Raw genomic sequence first — 19,399 nt, 5'->3', positions numbered from 1 at the left:
CGTTGCCTCCGATTTTTTTCACTAATGACCTGTTTCTAAAATGAATTGTACATGAACTACAATTAAAATTATAATTACAAATACATACAAGCTAACACGTCCAATGGTGGTAACACGGTAAAATCATATGATTTATTGTAGTTTTCCTCTGTTACATGCTGTGATCAGGAGAGCTTTTCTCTTCCAGTATCTTATTATTCTTATTATTTCTTTAATCTGACACAAACGCTTGCAAATAATAATAAAGAAAGAAAGAAAGAAACCCTCAGCAAGTAAAACTATATAAAAAAAAAGAATGGGCTGGTGGGTTATGTTATGTTATTATGTCTCAGGTATGCAACATTTTTAAACTGTCATGTAAAACAGTAACTGGGACTTCTTATTCAGTGACATGTATAATGTATGTGAAGTATGTTTGAGAGAAAAAAAAAGTGCTTTGTGTGTCACACTATGCTGTTAAGTCTGTTGTTTTAAAACAGGTGATCAATCAACAAAATAGAAAGTAACAGGTAGCTAAAAACATCCAGAACTGTGGCAAAAAGATTATATATATAATGACTAATACAAAAACGAATGACTAAAGTTACACTAGTGACATCAAGTGGTGAATAGAAACAACTGACATTGAAAAGTATAACCAAAAAAGCATTTTCAGTTCCTGTGAAGGGATGACCGTTTTAGAAACTAATCCTGCATGTCATTAAATATCATTTTAATATTATTCAAAATATAAGTATACACCAGTTTATTCATAATATTAATTAACAGATATATATGAATGACATGAAAATATATTAAAGCTGATTGTTTTAATATAGGAAATAGGTTTACTCAAATAAAATACAAACAAACAAAAAATCATTCCCTTCTCACACAGACTTACTGTTAAAAAAAGTATAATTAAAGGACCTTTTACACATGATTTTCAACAGGTTTCAAATCAGTCTTCAATTTTAGATTTCTGTAAATATAAAATGTATTCAATATTAATATGCAAAGTTATTGATGTCTAGTTAGATTACATCACATGCCAAAGGACATTTAACAAGTTTCCCTTATTAGAAAGGGAAAAATGTACAGCTTCCACCAACAGACAGTATGGATGAATAAGCATTACATTCTTTTAACACATCGACACTACAAAATTAAATCAGATTGAAAACTAAATATAAAAATAAAACTGCACTTGGAGGAATAAGAAATAACCTTGACACCATAACTCCATCAGTATTGTTCCACCTTCGCATATTTTGATGCTCTTCATTTGACCTTGCCATGAGTCCTCAGCTGTGAAAGAACTTTGTCAACCTGCAATAAGCCAGAAATAGAAACTTATACAGTATTCACAATATTGTGGTTGAGTGTAGTGCAAATGAAAAGGTCTTATAAATCATATTTATACACAAGAAACATCAGCAGAAAGAGATTGATTAACCTGAACGAAAACAATAGGGGTCCACTACTTCAGGGTTAAAACCATAACAAAGCACACCAGGGACGAGAACAAGGCTCATTATGATTACCTCATGATGTATTGCCACAATTTATTTATATTTGAATTAATTTTTGGTTCAGTGGATTGAAAAATGCAACCAAGACCATTTGTTTGTTTTGTTTTTGTAAAGAAATTCATTTTGTTATGGTCTATACTAAAAAACCGCAATAAATCAATTTTCATAACCTTCTACAAAAAGTGAATACACTAGGATTTGCTGACAAACACTGTAAGACTCACTGTGATGAACCAGTGGGACTGCGGCCCGTAGCGAAGCTGAGACTTAATGTTCATCTTACTGGCTGGAGCCAAGGCATGTAGATGGAGGTGGGGAACAGACGAGAATGGAGGAATATGAAACCCCATCCTACAAAAAAACAAAACAAAACAAAACAACTACTGCTAGTATTACAACAAACTTTTAAAGGAATTATTAGAAACTAAACGATTCCCAAAGACCAGTGAACCAAGTCATTGTTGGTCATTGTAGTGATAACCATACCTGACATCATCTAGGTCACAGACTTTATTCTTCTCCATTATACTCATTCCCATCGCTTTCATATGTTCAACTATCAAAAACAAACAAACAAATAAGACTCACATGATATGGGCCATTTGGTTTACATCAATTAAAAAGAGTACATATTATTATTGTTGCTGTGTTAAACTAATTTAGTGTGAAATAATAATTGCACTCTACCATTGCTTACATCTGTATTAGGAGATAAAGACTGCTTAAAATCTCAGCTTGTTCCTGTTCTTTAGGACAGTCTACTCACATCATTTTGTGCAAAAAGCCTAAAATCAGAAAGGTGCTTGGTGCACTATCATGTGCCACATTCTGGCCTCATTGACAGATATGAGCCGGACAAATTAACACCAAGACTCGTGCCAATATGAGCTTGAGGATCAGGGAAATAAAGAGCAGGCCAATCCAGCTCACCCAGAGGGATACTGTCCCTGAGCAGAGCTTTGCAGCTGTCAATGTGCGTCCTGCAGACGATCAGGTAATGATGATCGGCGCCGGGCTTCACGTCACGAAAGCAAACCAGCTCATCGTCCTGTTCAGGGACCGAGAGAAAGTCAGGAATTTACAGCTGTTTCAGTTTGGTTTTTTACATGAGCGGACAGGAGGCTGTTGTACTCACACTCAGAAGGATTTCCGTGCCAGCTTGGTTGTTTGCAATTTGGCAGAAAGGGCAGGAGTCGCTGTCAGGGCCGTCCGGAGACTCCATCACTGACGTTCAGGCTGGATCATGAGCGTCTCACCGCCTCATCGCTTCCTGTCGGACCTCAGATGGGAACACATGGGCGTGTCTGCAGTCAGGAGACAGGACAACCAGCTGAGCACAGAGCTCATCGACTCCCACAGTGTCAAAGTCCTTTAAAATACAATCAGCAGGATGGTGCATCAACCAAAACACTATTTTCTAATCACATATAGATCCAAAGAATGCCTTAGCATTTTTCAAACTGAAGTCACATTTTGAAAGAAGTAAAGGCAGCTACGCTATTAAGTGTTGTTGTTGTTGTTGTTGTTGTTGTTGTTGTGCTCCATTAATATTAAATCCACCTTTTAAAAACTGAATTAGCAAACTGTAAAGTGAGCGACTGGCATGGAGCCCAAATCCTTCACTCTTCCTAATGCCCACACATGCTCACCTTGTTGTGATTACTTTGTGATAATTTAACTTACTGCGTTTTAGACATTTTGCAGTTCTGAAAAGCAACATTATAAAAGGCCTTGATGTGATTCTTCAATACTCCTAAAGTTTGTCTCAGAGAAAGATAATGGGCCATTGCTAGATTCAATATCTTTATTATTTCAGGTGATATTTTTGCATGGATTATATTCAAAAATAGACTTGTTCAAATGTGCAAAATAAGTTATTCAGCAAACATAGAGGCAGGAAGTACAAAACATGTCTTTTTTAATGTGAATAAATGCTGGCCCTAGATAATAAATATCTCGGGGCAGCATGACAGCCTGTACAGAGTACACCTGTCCAGAATGTACCTTTCTGAGGTTGTCTTAAGTAATAGGTAAGACAGCGTCAGCTATGCTTGGTACTGGTATTGATAGTGAACAGAGGGAGTTTCATGCACTGTATCTAAACAATTGATCTTGGTGGTCAATGTTGTCATTCCAATGACCTTATATATCACTCTGCCCTGAGTCTTGAGACACATCTCAATGGTTACCCCTTCAAAATTGCAATCATTGTATCTGTGACCATCATGATTTACAAACTCAGTTTTCTAATGAGCTTTAATTTTATTGTCTTTTACTTATTAACTTATTTCCTTTCCATTGTGTTTTGAATGGTTGAATGTTCCATGATTTTTTTAGCTGCTTCTGTAGATGTTCCTCCTGTAAGACAAAACAAATTCACTTAAATAGGGCAGAGATGGTTAGGAACAGAGAAGGGTGCATAACAAGATATTTTATGCTTCCATTTACATGAGGTTTGGTTTAGCCATTTAGCAACAAAATTACGAGTATAATGAGGGAAAATGTCCAAATATCTATAACAAACAATAATTTCAGTCATAAAAATTAATAAACAATGAAAAAAGAGTCAACAAAAATAAGAATGAAAGAATGTGACATACTCACAGTTATAAAATCAATGTTCCCTGGTATAAATTTATAAATCTTTGCTTTAAAGATTTGGCTGCTGGGAGCGAGCACGTGCAGGTGGAGGTGATTTACAGAAATGTAGGGAGGCATGTGGAACCCCAGCCTAAGGTGGAAAAAACATACACAATCTCATAATCAATACCAAAAATCAGAGGGGGTGCAACAAATTCCAAAAAATCTTTACCTTGTTAGCATTAGTTCTAAGGTTGAAGGTCTATCCAACATTTCAAGTCATCAGACTTTCTTCAGTACTTACGAGACACACACATGCACCACCAGTCTCCACCTACCTTATGTCCTTCATATCGGTGACCCCTTGTTCGCGTAGTACAGCTTTCCCCATTTCAACCATTCTTCTAACTGTGGGACACACTACTAATTATTTATCTGTATAAAAAGAATCTGTGTACTTATAGGCAGTATGGCCTTAGTTGCTTCTGTAGTGGTTGTGTTATAGCGACCAACTGATCTAAAAATCTGCAAATAGTATCCAACTCTAAGTCAGAATAAACACACTGGCAAGAGAATTAATGATAACATGTGGTAGCAAAGCTGTATGACCAGCAATAACAACAATATCGCAGTCAATTCTGATTATTGTTTCTTATTTACAGTAGATGTAATAGATTAATTTTCTAACTGACCGAGGCCAGCGTGTTCCACATGCAAGGAAGAGCAGCTGTGGATGTGCTCTATGGGTATAACCAGGTAGTGGTGAGGAGCAGCAGGATCAATGTCTGTGAAACACACCAGCTCTTCATTCTGTGGGTAGGACACATGTTCATCCATAGGTCAGTGAATTTTAGGCAACAATCTTGTTTTTACTTTTAATTTTCTTATCAATTATTTATTATTATTATTAATAATAGTGATTGATTAAATGAAAAAAATAAACATAAAACATAAAACACAAAACATAAAAGCTTTGAACTCAACATATCTAACTCTGTAGCACACTAATAAACTGATGACGAATAATCAGATAACCAGGAAGATTGTAGATGTAGATTTTTCCTCAAGCATCTGAGACTTTACTGCTGTTTACCTTTTTCAGAACCTCCGTTTCTTTGTCTCGATCGTTGGCTATCAAACAGAAAATACAGTCCTCAACTACTTCATGATTTGAAGCCGATGTGTTTCTGGCCATCCTTCAGACATTGTTGACATCAGAGTTCCCTGTCGCTTCTTTTCATACACGGTTTCATCAAAAGCACGGAGAACACACCGACTTCCGCATTGGCCGGGTTTGAGCGTCAGCCCGAAGCTTACGTAGACAAATGGGCGTGGCTTCGTGGAAGACGAACTGACAATACCAAAATAAAGACGTTCATATTAAAGACTGCGGATTGGAAAGTGAAGGCGTTAAGATGAGGCCATTTACTAACGATTATATTCATTTTAAATTTTTTAAACTAACATTTACAGGGCATTATAACATAAAAATCTAAATAAAAATAATCCAGAACTGAAAAATAGAACATAAAACATTTGTTTTATTAACTCTCAAATGGTGATATTGATTATAGCTATTCTAAATATATATACATATATATAAAAAAGGCTTGATTTGCTGTTTGTCTGATCACCCCAGCAACATAAACAACATGAACAAAAAAAAAAAAAAAAAAAAAAAAAAAGAGGCTAATGTTCAGTATGCTGGTATTTGGTTTCATCAGTTAGTGGGAAATGACTAGGTATAAACAACAAGATGCTTTATCATATGTGTATATTTAACATTTATTTAAATGTGTTTAAATGTGGTTGCAATAACAACACAATAAATAGATCCTTAGTGATATCACAGAACACAGCAGTTTTGGATTGACATGAAATAATACTTCAGAACATTCACAGTAACAACACAGAACAGCTACAGACAACAAAGCTCATTTTCACATGAAGCAATAACTGGCAATAGTGAATTATGAATAGTAGTGGAATGGTTGATATTATAGCAAGGGTGCCAGACATTTGCAGTATTGCATATTCATGAACCACAAACCTGTGCCAGATACATAGAATATAAATGAACGTTTGTTTCCATGTTAGTAGATTTAATTTTTTTTTGTTAGTGGTATATCAGAGTGCAAAACAGATTATCCCTTTTCACTATTTTTAGGTAAAGCAGATGCCTGTGGTCAGACAGGCAGCTTCCCAGCTATAGTGATCACATAACATTCGCTGATAACTTTTACATTGAGAAAATGCTTCATTATAGAGGGCTACAAGACAGCATGGACTATTAATTCATCCTGTAGTGCAAAGTGACATGTTTAAACTGTACTGGCTCTAACTCTCTCAACAATGACCATAAATGAAAATATAAAAGAAGTCAGCGTGAGACATGAATTCAATACTGACAATAGAAATGTCTAGTGCTTGCTGGGAAATGGAAATATTAAGTACATTTTTATAAAAGTGTAACCTTTAAGAAAAAAACAACTTATAAAAATAAAATGTAAAAATAAAAAAATCTAAAATATTTAGTAAAATATGAAAGCTCTCAACAAATATTAAATTAAAAAGAAAATATTTGGTCATTGCAAACCTTTTTCTGGCTTTGTTGCTTGTTTTGGATTGTAAGGGGAAATAAAATTTGATATGATATTTGATATGAGGAAATGCAATGAAACATTCTCATTCGGTCAATCTAGAACTCAAACTGAAGAGACAAGATGGCCTTCAGAGGAAGCGCAGCACTTCAATTGTAAACAATTACTATATTTTCCGCATTAAAAGTAATGATGGAGGATCTAAAATCCTGGTAATTTCCTCTTCCTTCAAGTTTAAAGTTCATAGCATTGTTTAAAAAAAAAAAACAAAAAAAAAAAGGTCTTTCCAAACTTCTTCGGTGCGTCAACCCATACATTCCCACACATACAAATCAAATCAACCATTATTTCTGCACAAACCTACTGTATTAAAGGACACATTATTCTGTCATACACACCTAAAATGAATTCTTTTTTGGGTTTTCCTCATCAGCAGCCTCAAGGCCTCCCTCTCACCTCATAAGCTTGTAGTGGCAAGGCAGTCTGCATGCTGGGAAAGCTGGAGGCTTATCACATGTCTAAGGCAGCCAATGAATTGAGAGCAACAACATTTTCACAAGCTTTCTCCTTTGAAGGATGACACAGACACAAACTGGCCAACCGACCTGCAGGTCAAACCCACATTAAAACTGGTTACAGAAGACTGACAGTTCCGCTCTTTTTTTCAGTCACCTTGAAAATGCCAAACGTGTTGCATTCTGTCCTCGCAAAGAACATATAGTGCCGTTGTGGGGTAGCTATGTTTGCATCCAAGTGGTGTAATAGACTTGGGGTGATTGAAGGTTTGTGGCCGTGGAGCAGAGCTTGAATGTAGTAGTAGCTAAAATAGAGCAGGTGTGGCTACTCAAAGGTCCAGACCTCCAGACTATGGATGCTGAAGTCCTGCTGAGCAGAGAGTGGCTGGTTGTTGAATGTAGCGCATTTGGTGGTAGTGCCCCGGTAGAGCTCTGCATCAAGCCACAGACCCAGCTGACCACTGCAGAGGAGAGGGCAGAGATGCAGCAAGGAGGATATTGAGAAACATGTGTACATGATTTGATGAGATGACCTTTTGCTATCCTGGAATGTGGATTATTGAAATGACATTCTCAGTCTCCCCCCCCCAAAAAAGAAAACAAACCAGAAAAAAAAAAAAAAAAAAACAAGTGCAAAATGAGCTATAGGTATTTCTTACAGAGCTGCTAGATCTTACCCTCCTCCTCCCATTTGAAGAGAATCAGTGCTGCCTTTTACAAAGTAAGAATTTTCTCCAGTCCACCGATACACCTGAAAATATATACCAAACAATGAATATGTATATTGATGAATAAAGATTAACAACCAAAATATGCTTGAAAACCAACTCAGTAAAATAACCTTGATTTCAGGACAGAAGCTATAAAGAAACGTCTCTCCTGTGCCATAGCAGTGTTCGCTGACTCTGAAGGGATGAGTTGAGAAGGCCCCAAATATCTGATGAGAGTTAAAATTTGTGCAAAATGGTTAACTTAAGTGTGTCTTTCATACAACAAGGTGTTGCCAAAGAAATGGCCCACACTACTAATGCTACTATTTGAATATTACTATCATCTACAATATTAACTGTTGCGCTTCACTTTTAACACTCTAATCAGGGTGCCAGCATTTCACATGCTCTACATTATTTTAAATTGGAAAACAATTGTTCTCTTTTAATATTTTTCTGATGGTAAGAAAAGACATGACATTGCTTGTCATGGCCATAAATGCCATCTACTGATGATTAGTGGTCATTACATTTGACTTTCAGGCCACATAGACAGTATATACCTGGTTATCCATGTCTTTGATCACCAGCAGGACAGGACTGTCCACATCAGCCAGGTTTCTGTACAGAGTCTTGAGGCTGGTTCCATGTTTCTCAGTACTGTAGGCCAGTCTCCAGGGATAACCCTGCACACGTGCTGGTAGGCGACAGGCAAGCTGGCGAGCGAACAGATTATCTGATTGTGAGGCATACTGCTCAGTGTGAAGGATATTTCTCTCTTTTTTCCCCCGATCAACAATTTTGTTTAAATACCTTCTCAATGTGTGTGTCCTGCAGCAGGTCACTGGTATCACTAAGTATGGGCAGTGTGTCCACGGACAGGTCGCCATCACAGCTACCAAAGCTCTGCCTGCGCTTCGCCTCATCAATGGTAATGATCTAGATGCCAAAAGAAACAAACAAACAAAAAAAAAAAAGCATGTAAGAAAGTCTTTATTTGAGTGGTATCAATGGCAAAAAGACCCCATTGTGTATAAAACTGAAGGATTTTCTTTGGTTGCACTCAAACTAACATCATGTAGACTGTGTGGCCGTTTAAATTCAGCTCACCTCCCAGCTGCAAGATGCAGGATCGCTGAAGAAGTTATCAATCATGTCCAGCTCATCTTTCTCCACCACAACAAAGCCCTGCTCTCGAGCTTCCTTCCCATACACATCTGGAGACCACTGCACAAAAAATGCATACAAATGGTCCACTCTGGAACAAAAGGTTGTAGGTTTTTGTTAGTTTCATTGCTGGCTTTCAGGACAACAAAGAACTTGAATTTATGGATTTTACAGTCATCTCACCTTTCTCGGGGCACAGCAAACCAGTACTCTGGTTGCTTCCCACGGCCCCCAAAGGAGTGGGCAGGGCTAGAAGTCATTCCAGTAGCAAAAGACTTTCTCATTGGCTTTCCAACTTTGAAGCAGAGGAACATTGGAGGGTTTTTACTCTTTTCCTCCGAAGAAAAAAGCATGTCTATACAGAACAGCGAATAAAAAAAAAAGTGTGAAAATTCAGTTAGTTCAACAGCACACTCTCTCCTTGACTTTACTATATTCCCCAAAAGTTCCCAGGAGTCCCAGTCCTTTTATTTTTATGAGCCTGTTTTGCTTTCTGCCATATTATATTTTTGAATCAACATTCACCACCGTGAACATACATGCCAAATATTTACAATAACTTTAAGAATTTACAAATAGATCAAAAGTCTAAGTCTACCTTCTATTGGAGCATTCATTCTCTCCATCAGCCATGACTTCACTTCTGCTTCATAGTTTTTCTTCCGTCTCTCCTCCTCACTGAGTTCATCCTCCTCCACCCGTCTGTCCAGACTTTGTTTCTTAGGAACAGCCTTCCCACCAACCTCTGCAGCCTCAGTAAGACTCAGCTTTTTGTTTTGGTCCACTGGTGTGCTGATGACTTCAGCATCTACACCATTTAGCAGCTCTTTAGTCCCTTTAAATTTTAAGTCTTTGGTTTTGGTTACCTCTTGGCTTGTAGGCTTATCCTGGAAGTCGCCCTGTGTTTCAGTCTCAGAGGAGGATTGTATCAACTCTCCATCCTCAATGGAGCTGTTTTGAGCTACACCTTCATCTTCATCATCCAACTTCGCTTTAGTATGATCAACCATCCCCTTGTCCTGGAAGTCTCCCTGCCCTGGGCAGTTTGATCCTTGGATTTTCTGTTGATCCTTGCCAACACTGGTCCTGGCTGTGGTTCCCTCTGCTTCTTCAGTGCCCCCATTGAGAGTAGGTTCCAATTCTGTGAATCCTTCATCTGACGGAGACTTCTCTGTCTGCTCTCCCTCTGTACTCCCTGGCATTGAGGAGATAAATCACACTTTGTTCAATTTTCAGTAGAATGGCATCTAAAGATGCATTTCATCATAATATTGTTTTGATATTCCACTTAAAGACCGATTTCAATGATAACTTGACTATCAAAATTGTTACATATTGATTATCTGTAGAGAGAATCAAGTGATTGATGTGTGAAAAATACATTTTAATTTCAGTCATAAAAGAGAGGCAACTGAATGTTTGGTTACAGTATCGGACCTTAAAATCCACCAACTAGTTTCATTCATTCAGTATACAAAAATAAAGATAGAAAAAAGGAATTAACAGTAAGTCATTGGTTAAAAAAAAAAAAAAAAAAATCCATTGAATGAGGTAGACGCCAGGTGCCAGTGCTGGATGACACTGGTCTTACCAGTTTCAGAGAGAGTTGATTCAATGTCATCCAAGATGATTGGTCGTTTTGGATCCAGAGCTTCATAGCGGCTGAAGGGGTTTAGATCCCGCTCAGATGGGAGCTGCTCCCATTCACCAGGCCTGTACACAGGACACAGATCCTGGGCTAGATCTCTGTGGGTCACCAGGCACCACACAAACAAGGATGAAATGGGGGGTAACACACAAAAAAAAAAAAAAAAAAAAAAAAAAGAAAAGAAAAGAAAAAGGAGAAAACAAAAAGAAGACAAGTCCAACAGAAATTAAAAATGACCAAAATCAAAGACAACTCAAAAACCAAATCAACAAATTTGAACACAAAACCATTTACAATAGAAAAATAATGAAGAACAAATTAAAATTGCAACATTATAAATTACAAGCTAAAAGCAGAATCTGAGATTTTTTTTACTTTGATGCATGTATATGAGCCAGCAGAAACAAATGTTTAATGAAAACAGAAGAGGTTAAGAGGCAAATGTTCAACGAACGAAACGTTCAAAGAAATCGAAAATTTGGAACAAACTGTTTTATTGTTGAGAAGAACTAGTAAATTGAAACTGGGAAGAGGAACAAGAAAGGAGGACTAAGAGCTGAGAAACCTAGAAGAGGAACAGTTGCACAAGGAGAAGGAAATGAGGGCAGGGAGATGATCGGGAACTCTTACGATGGCAGGGCATCTTTGAGCTTCATGCGTGACACATCGTCGTACAGAGCCACAGAGACGACCTCCTCCATGGGGCAGATGAGGCCGTACTCCTCACAGCCATGTTCAATCACCAGGGGGTCTGACTTGTGGGGATCAAACATGATGTTGTTTGGGGTCACAATCAGCACGCCTCCCACCACACCCTACAAGAATATAATAAAATATGAAGAGACCAGAGATCCAACCAACACTGGAGTGTTACCTGCAGGATAAAATTCCATGAAGTGGAAGTATTACTAAATTGATAGTAAGACAAACTTTATTACGTATTCTTTATTGATTCCGATATTTACTTTGTGCAGAAAATATAAAATATATATATATATGTATTAAAAAAAACCCAAAACAAAACACACACAACAACAACATTTGATTTAGGTGTTGATTTCAATGATCAGTTTTGAAGGCTCCTTACCATGCCATCAGTGAAATATTTGCAGCTCATCTTAATGAATTTAACCGTTGACGGGCTCTCATCCTCTGAGTTAGGGGAGAGCTCACGGCGGATAGATTTTGCTGACCTGCAGTTTGACATGCCATCCTAATTGGGGCGGGAAACAAGAGACCGTATTTTTATGCTTTTCAAAAGAAGAGCTTTAATAAACTGTTTGAACTTTGAATTACCAAATCATTTGACTGAATTAGAGCCAAACATTTGTTAGAAACCACTTAAATAATGTTATATTTGAAGTAGTTTTTTTCCACTTGACTGCACAGTACTGGTAGATGAAATTATCTTACACTGCAAACTGGAAAAGCATTCAGTATTGGCTGTTTATGCAGCAAACATTAGAAACTGCTCACTCATACCCTGAATTAAATTTGTGATCCATCATTGTGGGTGCCAGACTTTGAATTATGGGAGAATAGTAAAACACAAATGCAGCATCAGAGCCATTAGTTTACATACATGCCTCAGAGTTAGAAACAGTGTGGTGGGACAACAAGGTTTGACAGCACATATACAAACAAATGAATAAATAATCAAAAAAAAAAAAATCACTACTCAATACTCTTGTTTATCAGTGAACGTGGTATTCTTCCAAGAAACATTCTGCTACCAACTGCAGCATCATACACCTACAACAGAATGAAACTAGCTTTCACTTACATCTAATGCCTTCTCAGATGATCCATTTGTGAGCGTGGAATCAGAGGAACTCTGAGACCTAATGTCTGTTTCTGGCTGGCTCACATCAGGGACAAACAGCCTCTGTTGTGGGGGGGCAGCCAATAATCAGCAAATCTGATGAATAATGTAGAGACTGGAGCAGCAGAAAGTGGTGCTGTTAGCGTTCTCACCTGACCAGGATAGACGCTACGAGCAAACAGCTTGTTCAGCTGGACCAGTTTGTTTGGGGTGATGTTGAACTTGAGAGCGATGCTGTTGAGGGAATCACTGGGTCCCACCTGAATTAAGAGATCAACCACTCTGAGTAAACATTACATGCTATCATTCACTGTCTTTCTATCAGTAAGTCAGACACATGCTGTTATTTAAAATGTGCAGTTAGCACAGTGTTCCTCACAATGAACTCCACAGTGCCCGGGGGTCTCCTCTTCTCCCTCTTTTCCTGACTGTTAGCTTTACAGCCATCATCTGAGAGAGAGAGAGAGAGAGTGAGGTGGAAAAAATGCAATTCTTTTAAAATACCCTGTTATTTTGATGTTCAGTAACAAACAAAATATTAAAGCATCATCCTGTGAGTCCAGCGGAGAGTGTTCTACAGAGGACTTTCTAAACACACACTAAAACCGTAGTTTCTTTTTGAATCAGTTCCAGTGGTTGTATATCCCATATAATTATCTATGCTTTAAAACACACTGAAACAGTTATCTTAAATACACGTGCAATCTGATCCTTATTGTAGACAAGACCCACAGTCAGCATTTTCTTCTTGCCAAGAACACACAAGCTATTAGTACACCACTCCCTGCTGCCTTATTACACTGCTGTCTCCGCCATGGAAACGGGCCATGACTAAGCATTAGACCGCCAGGACGCCTGCTTGCTATTGTTTAGTGCACTGACCATAAAAGACAAGATCATTGTCACCTGTGTGAAAACCGGAACTTTTTCCACTTTGCACTGAGGTGTGAATAATGACGATATACTGTGCCAAACCACTGTTGGTTTGACCAACCATGTGTTTAATAATGTTTTCTTGCTGCAAAAACAAAACAACACAAAATAAACAAACAAAAAAGCAGCAACTCATGGTAGCTTTTAGCTGCACTGGGCAATGTTGCATTTTGCTTTAAAAGTAAACAACAATTGCAATGAAATGTTGTTAGTTCTTTTATCAAATAGAATGTTTCCTTTAAGCCAGTGCAATGCTGCATTTATCATATGTTCAGACAAATTTTACCGTGACCAACAAAAATGCAGCTGCTCTGATTTTTATTTTGCGCATATTGCAATTTTAATAACATTTTGCTTTAATTATATTAATTGCTCAGTCTTAGTTCGACTAGACTTTTTCTGTTCACAGTAAGACTCACATTAATTGATTACAAAGAATGTCTTTTAGGCAGTTTAACTCTAACAGATGCAAGTTCAACACATACAATTGAATCACCTTACTTTTATTGGCCTATAAATACAATTTTCTTTTTTGTTTAAAGTACTGAAAAAATATTTGTCCACCTTCAGAATTTCTATTTACAAAGAATTAAGTATCTTAACTAGGATTCTGAATGCAATTGCAGGCATTATTGTATATCAACTGTGATTTCACATGAGCACAACCCTCAGATTTTGTTACTACAGTGAATAAAAAGTTAATGTCAGCTGTAAGACTGAACAGGATAAAGGTTATGCAACTTTCAGTTTAGAACTACTGAGGTCATTTCACCACAAATGTTCCTAAACACAGAGGATCTGTCTGTTATACCACAAACCCATTAGAGGAATATCTGTTTATATAGTGAAGCAGTGGCACTGACACAACTGCTGTAAACTGCTTAAGTAACAGAAGGCAACAAAGAACGCAACAGATCAAAAACTCCCAAAAAGAGGGAGACGTTCAGACGTTAGAGCTGCTGTGAATTATACTGTTTTTAAGCCCAAATTCAAACTACAACTAGAATATGTTTGACGTTATTATATTTCTTGTGGGCTTTAGTCATGGACGGTAGCTGCTGCAGTCTCATCGGAGTATTGTTACAGACTGTTGTTCATTAAAGTAATGACGAGTCAGTTGTTGCACTGCCAAACAACATCTCCCACTCTGTACCTCAGAGTGCTAACAATGCTGGGGAACAGATGGTTTGCTGACAAAGAGCAAATTGAATGCTACCAGTAGAGCCATCAGATCTTCTGACGCTAACATCCCAGGAGACAAATAGTTTGTCTACTGATAATGTCATTTTATATAATTTAAGATGCTCCAAACGGTGTCCCAAAACCTCATACTTTTTACCCACATGCTCTTTCTATGAGAAAGCAAGCTGCTGATCTCTATTGGAGTTTCTGATGGAGGTCTTACCTGAGCCAATAGGCGGCTTCGTTGTTATTCTCTGGAGGTCTGCCTTCTTGTTGGGGTCGCTGTCAGTAGGGATGTCTGGACAGGAGATGATTGCTGTGTTCTGCTCATTCACATTCTTATCTGATTGGCTCTGTTTCAGTTGCCTTCGCCTCTTGAGTCTGAAAGGGTGCCAGATTAGATGGATTTGTTTATATCCACTCATTAATTTAGATAAAGGAAATAGAACATTTGATCCACTTTAGTTTTAATAAATCACTAAATACTCCTGTTAATCAATGACTCTCTCAGGTTGGCACTTGACATAATAGCTAGGAATATTTTCACATTTATATTTTAAGCCTGCTAATACTGTAGCTGATGCCATTTGTTATATACTAGTCCAGGATATAATGAAGCATTTAGCTGAACTTACAGCATTCAAACAAGCTATTAGTGCTCTAATTTGAATTGATAGTACAAAAGAACAAACACATTTTCTGTAATTATCTCACTCGGTTATAGTGTTTTTCAATCCATGATCTGTAATATCCAGGTCCCAGGAACATGCTTGTTTATGTCTGGTTAAAACTGCAACAGACTAAATCATGTACACTCTATGACAACCACTAAACCTTAAATATGGATGTGACTATCTTAAGTAAAGTCCAGACCAAATTGATTTATCAAATTCTTTGTGTCCAAGTTTGTGTCCAGGGCTGTGGACAAAGAAATAAGAAAAGAAAAGTGAAAAGAGAAGCTTCTGAAGTATTTAAGTGTCTTAATGGAAAGGCAAGAGTGGGTCGATAAGGCTGCAGACAGACAGCGCTCAGACCTCTCCCACAGCCTCTGGTCATTCTCCCACTTTAACCAATGCAGCAAACATCTGGTAGTGAACTCAGGAATCTCCAGGCACTTTCTCAAAAGCACTATCTGTTTCACTGTGGGGGGATGTCTCTAAGTCTCCCAATCTCTCCAGCTCTGTCATCATACCCTCCTTCTCTTCCCTACAATCATTCTCAGTGCAATGACAGAAAAAGATGAGCAACGGAAATTTAAATCCATGTTTTTAAAAATCCCTTACACAGTACTTGGCTTTCTTGTGCTTTCACTTTGTTTTGAGTAGCACCAGCGTTCTGTTTATGCCTCTCAACCACTTTCTCATGTAATTGTGTTTTATCCCATTGAATCAAATGTACACAATGAAACGTTGAACGGTTGAACATAAATTGTTAAAACTATCTTTCTGCAAGCTTATCTGAAGAAATATAAACATGACCCAGAAAATGTCAAATTTCCCTCAGTCATGACAAGAGCATACCACAGCAACAGTTTAGGTTTCTGTCTGTATCTGAACGTTTTACAGCATTATTTGTGCAACAAAAAGTCTCAACATATGCATATCACTTTAGACTAATGCACCACAATGTCATATTTCCAGTGCAATGTCACTGCACTTGTGTGCATTCTCAGTTTTAAAAAGCTTTTCCATAACATTCTTGTGCCTTTGTCCTCATGGATAGTTTTTCCAGGAAATGTACTTTTTTTTTTTTAAAAAGCATTTTTAACATGAAAATCTTTTACATGTTTTCTGGCCAAATGTTTCATGCCAAAAACTTTCAAATGACATGTGATGGGTTTTTGAGTTATGAAACAACTGGCCTTTACTGTATGTGTGCCTCACGGGGAGCTCTGCTTTATTTGTCAGGAAGTGAAGCACCATATGGTGAAAGTAGCAGGAGAATACATGCTACACATTAGGACAGTAGCTGCACTTTTTTCACTTCTGACATGGTCTGTTTATCCATCTGAGTTTGATGGTTCCAATATGCACCTTTCCACTGTTGTTTTGCTACTCGCTCCCACACACTACTTTTTATTTTTATTTATTTATTTATTTTAACATAGGATACACAAAAAGAAAAAAAATGCGAGTTCGAATCAGTCTGTAACTGTTGCCTAAACAAGTCATTCAATACATAATAAGAAATACTAAAGCCCATTATGCTGCACTACCTCACAACATCCATCAGGTCCGCGTTCAACAGCTTTGCTTTTGGCAGCATACTCACTGCGTCGAAAATGCTAAACCATAAATCATACTATTTATGTGGTTTATTTGTGCTTCATGGTCACTAACTAAACCTAACCCATTTTATGGCATAAACAACAGGCAAGGATGAGATAAACCAAGCAGAGCAAGAACAATATTTTCCCGGTTGAGGCTTTTTATATAGATGTTAAAATCATATCATATAAACATCCATTTAAACCCATCTATTGACCTTAACCTCCACTAGTCAGTCATGGTCTACAAGATACCTCATCTATGTAAACGTTAGACAGAAAGGGCTGGGCTTTGTTCCTAACCTTCTCATTTCTTCTTGGTCTATGCACCATAGCTGTGATAAGCCTCTTTCCACATATTTCCTGCTATCATGTTTCACAACGCTGCAAATCCAATGTTAGAGTGAACATCATCAGATTGGATGAATTCAAAAACTCTTGATGCATAACTGGTGGTCTTTGAGGTAGTATAAGCTGGCTGCAGCTTAGAGACAGGTGACTGAACAGCACCAATCCATGGTTTAAAAAGATGGCAAAAAGCAATGAGTTAATGCACCTTGACAGCAAAAATCTTGTGGCATGAATGACTAGGCATTATAATGAAAAAGCCACGGTGTCGCTTTCACAAGCAATGTCCAAAAAGAGGTCTTTTGTAAACAGTGGTTAGACTTTGCACTTCACCATGTGACTTGGAAAGAAACAAACACCAATTTAACAATCACACTTTCTCCAACAGGAATATATAATTCAATACTACACAAGTCAATGCTTAGATTGAAGTTCATGGTAACTGGATACTTTGCAAATAAAGCTGTTCATTCAGCTGCATTTCTGACACCGTGCAATTAATTAACTGAATGTTTCAAGTAATCCCTGATCTAAATTGTGGCTGTAATGATACTGAAAAGAGATGGTAAATTCCCCTCAGGCAAAATTTGTTATTTGTGATTTGGTAGCCGGTTGATCTTAAATATTAAAAATGCTGACTAAGAACAAATGTGAGCTTAGTTTCAAAGCTATGCATCTATTCTGTTGTATAAAAAAAATAAATAAAATAAACGTAAAGGAGACAACTTCAAAGTAATCACAAAAACAAATATAAAAAAACCACTCACCTGGCAAAATATCCCGGCTTCCTGTCTCTTTTTTCCATCAGGCCAGGCTCCTAAATCTACATGCAGTCAAATGCATCCATACAAACAACCACCCTTAAAACATGAACATACATCCACTTCTAAGTGTGTGCACGCCAAAGGGCAACTTTAGGCGGATCAGCTCGCACACCTCTTCCTTGTCCTGCAGAAGAAAAATAAGTATGAGATCGAAGGGCTCACGGTGTCTCCTCACTCGACTGCAAAAGCCCAATAACTGATGGTGAAGCCTCATCAGGCTAAGTGGAGGGTGATGAAAGCATCCAATAATAAGCATGACAGGCCACTCTGCTGACAATGGCTGACCAAGAGGGAGGAAAACGCATCTCTCCGAGCTGTAGGGGAAAGACACATCTGTCCCTAATTAATGCTGCCACAGCAAACACGGATATAATTATGTAATGCTGCTGCATCACAGCGGGCTCTGTTAGCAGCAGCATCACTTTGGGGATCCGGTTGATGTAAACACTCAGGCCACCATGGCTGTGGCTACCGAAGGGTTAATTAATCACACGCATGATCCACAGCAAAGAGCAGAAATTGGGCAGCAGCAGTTTATCCACGTGTAGCCTGAGAAGTGTTATATAACAGGTAAAAAGGCTTACCACAGAATAAAGGGCTAAACCTGAAGCGGCGGTACCCGCACCTAGCTAGCTACGCCGTTGGTAGTAGCTTCTTTAACAGGGTCTCCTCTATGAGCCGGACCATTAAGCAGCTTTTCAACCCCTCTCCTCCTTTAAAAAAAAAATAAAATAATAATAATAATAAACTTACAATGCAACAGAAATTATAGATAAATGTCCAGCGGTGCCAGGGTGAAGTCTGTCAGTGCAGAACAAACACACACAGTGGCCAAGGTCCAGTGCTCCCACTGATTTACCAGCTGATGCTAACGGGACTAGCTAGCCACTTTGTTTACAAGACAATGGAAACCTGTGAAGATGTTGGGGATAGTCCTGCTCGGCCCGACCGCCGGTGTGAGCTCCGAAGATGAGGCCGTGCTTTTTAACAGCGGTGCTAAGTCTCCGAGGCGCGACGCTGTACCAACGCGACGCATCTGACAAAAGAAAACAGGTAGCGACACATTTGCTCACATACCTTGCGTGCATCCTCAGACAGCTACGGTTGATATCAAAATGAAAGCTCCCTGCACTGCGCCCTCTGCTGTCATGTCCGCCGTTCAAACGGCCTCCGTGAACGATTCGTTCTTTTGGAGCTTAATTTTTTTTTTTTTTTTTTTTTTTTGACTCATCTCAGTGAGTGATTCGTTCTTTTTAACTCTGGTCTGCGCATGCGCGCCACAGGCTCAGATTC

The 19,399-nt window shown here is 38.2% G+C and overlaps 3 protein-coding genes across 10 annotated transcripts; all 3 read right to left on the bottom strand.

Moving 5' to 3' along the window:
- Positions 1 to 794: 794 nt before the first annotated feature.
- On the bottom strand, positions 795 to 3,168 carry LOC115037769 (histidine triad nucleotide-binding protein 3-like). Its single transcript, XM_029496492.1, has 5 exons — positions 2,647 to 3,168; positions 2,442 to 2,559; positions 1,998 to 2,067; positions 1,736 to 1,862; positions 795 to 1,308 (listed from the first exon to the last, which is right to left on the bottom strand). Exons 1-5 carry the CDS (start codon positions 2,731 to 2,733, stop codon positions 1,261 to 1,263), a joined length of 450 nt encoding a protein of 149 aa, XP_029352352.1. The 5' UTR covers positions 2,734 to 3,168; the 3' UTR covers positions 795 to 1,260.
- A 133-nt stretch (positions 3,169 to 3,301) lies between these two features.
- On the bottom strand, positions 3,302 to 5,360 carry LOC115037768 (histidine triad nucleotide-binding protein 3-like). The gene is made up of 5 exons (XM_029496491.1): positions 5,185 to 5,360; positions 4,784 to 4,901; positions 4,430 to 4,499; positions 4,116 to 4,242; positions 3,302 to 3,869 (listed from the first exon to the last, which is right to left on the bottom strand). Exons 1-5 carry the CDS (start codon positions 5,284 to 5,286, stop codon positions 3,774 to 3,776), a joined length of 513 nt encoding a protein of 170 aa, XP_029352351.1. The 5' UTR covers positions 5,287 to 5,360; the 3' UTR covers positions 3,302 to 3,773.
- Positions 5,361 to 5,789: 429 nt separating this feature from the next.
- On the bottom strand, positions 5,790 to 19,237 carry ncoa7b (nuclear receptor coactivator 7b). Of its 8 annotated transcripts, XM_029496915.1 has the most exons (18): positions 18,933 to 19,177; positions 18,691 to 18,819; positions 18,050 to 18,230; positions 14,892 to 15,049; positions 12,933 to 13,003; positions 12,706 to 12,813; positions 12,515 to 12,616; positions 11,819 to 11,944; positions 11,362 to 11,546; positions 10,675 to 10,829; positions 9,682 to 10,278; positions 9,267 to 9,438; positions 9,027 to 9,174; positions 8,730 to 8,855; positions 8,480 to 8,632; positions 8,048 to 8,143; positions 7,884 to 7,957; positions 5,790 to 7,667 (listed from the first exon to the last, which is right to left on the bottom strand). In XM_029496915.1, the coding sequence occupies exons 3-18, from the start codon at positions 18,085 to 18,087 to the stop codon at positions 7,532 to 7,534; spliced, it is 2,445 nt and encodes an 814-aa protein (XP_029352775.1). In that variant the 5' UTR covers positions 18,088 to 18,230; positions 18,691 to 18,819; positions 18,933 to 19,177; the 3' UTR covers positions 5,790 to 7,531. The 8 variants fall into 8 exon arrangements, with proteins under 8 accessions (XP_029352775.1, XP_029352771.1, XP_029352776.1 ...); XM_029496911.1 differs by lacking the exon at positions 18,933 to 19,177 and adding an exon at positions 19,184 to 19,237 and having other exon boundaries at positions 18,050 to 18,819; XM_029496916.1 differs by lacking the exons at positions 18,691 to 18,819; positions 18,933 to 19,177 and adding an exon at positions 19,184 to 19,205.
- Between the last annotated feature and the right edge of the window lie 162 nt (positions 19,238 to 19,399).

The sequence above is a fragment of the Echeneis naucrates genome, chromosome 24, assembly GCF_900963305.1.
Source record: "Echeneis naucrates chromosome 24, fEcheNa1.1, whole genome shotgun sequence".
NCBI lineage: Eukaryota > Metazoa > Chordata > Actinopteri > Carangiformes > Echeneidae > Echeneis > Echeneis naucrates.
Note: the sequence above shows the minus strand (reverse complement) of the source record. Positions and strands in the feature narration are given on the sequence as shown.

Excerpts from the sequence above, each read along its gene's own strand:
- LOC115037769 (XM_029496492.1), bottom strand. The coding sequence starts at position 2,733 with ATGGAGTCTCCGGACGGCCCTGACAGCGACTCCTGCCCTTTCTGCCAA. Across the intron at positions 2,068-2,441 it reads CAGGGACAGTATCCCTCTGG|TTGAACATATGAAAGCGATG; the intron begins GTGAGCTGGATT and ends TGTTTTTGATAG. Across the intron at positions 1,309-1,735 it reads AGTCCCACTGGTTCATCACA|GTTGACAAAGTTCTTTCACA; the intron begins GTGAGTCTTACA and ends GGCTTATTGCAG.
- LOC115037768 (XM_029496491.1), bottom strand. The coding sequence starts at position 5,286 with ATGGCCAGAAACACATCGGCTTCAAATCATGAAGTAGTTGAGGACTGT. Across the intron at positions 4,902-5,184 it reads AAACGGAGGTTCTGAAAAAG|AATGAAGAGCTGGTGTGTTT; the intron begins GTAAACAGCAGT and ends TCCTACCCACAG. Across the intron at positions 4,500-4,783 it reads TGTGGAACACGCTGGCCTCG|TTAGAAGAATGGTTGAAATG; the intron begins GTCAGTTAGAAA and ends TGTGTCCCACAG.
- ncoa7b (XM_029496911.1), bottom strand. The coding sequence starts at position 18,087 with ATGGAAAAAAGAGACAGGAAGCCGGGATATTTTGCCAG. Across the intron at positions 9,439-9,681 it reads AATGAATGCTCCAATAGAAG|ACATGCTTTTTTCTTCGGAG; the intron begins GTAGACTTAGAC and ends TGTTCTGTATAG. Across the intron at positions 8,144-8,479 it reads TCAAAGACATGGATAACCAG|ATATTTGGGGCCTTCTCAAC; the intron begins GTATATACTGTC and ends AACTCTCATCAG.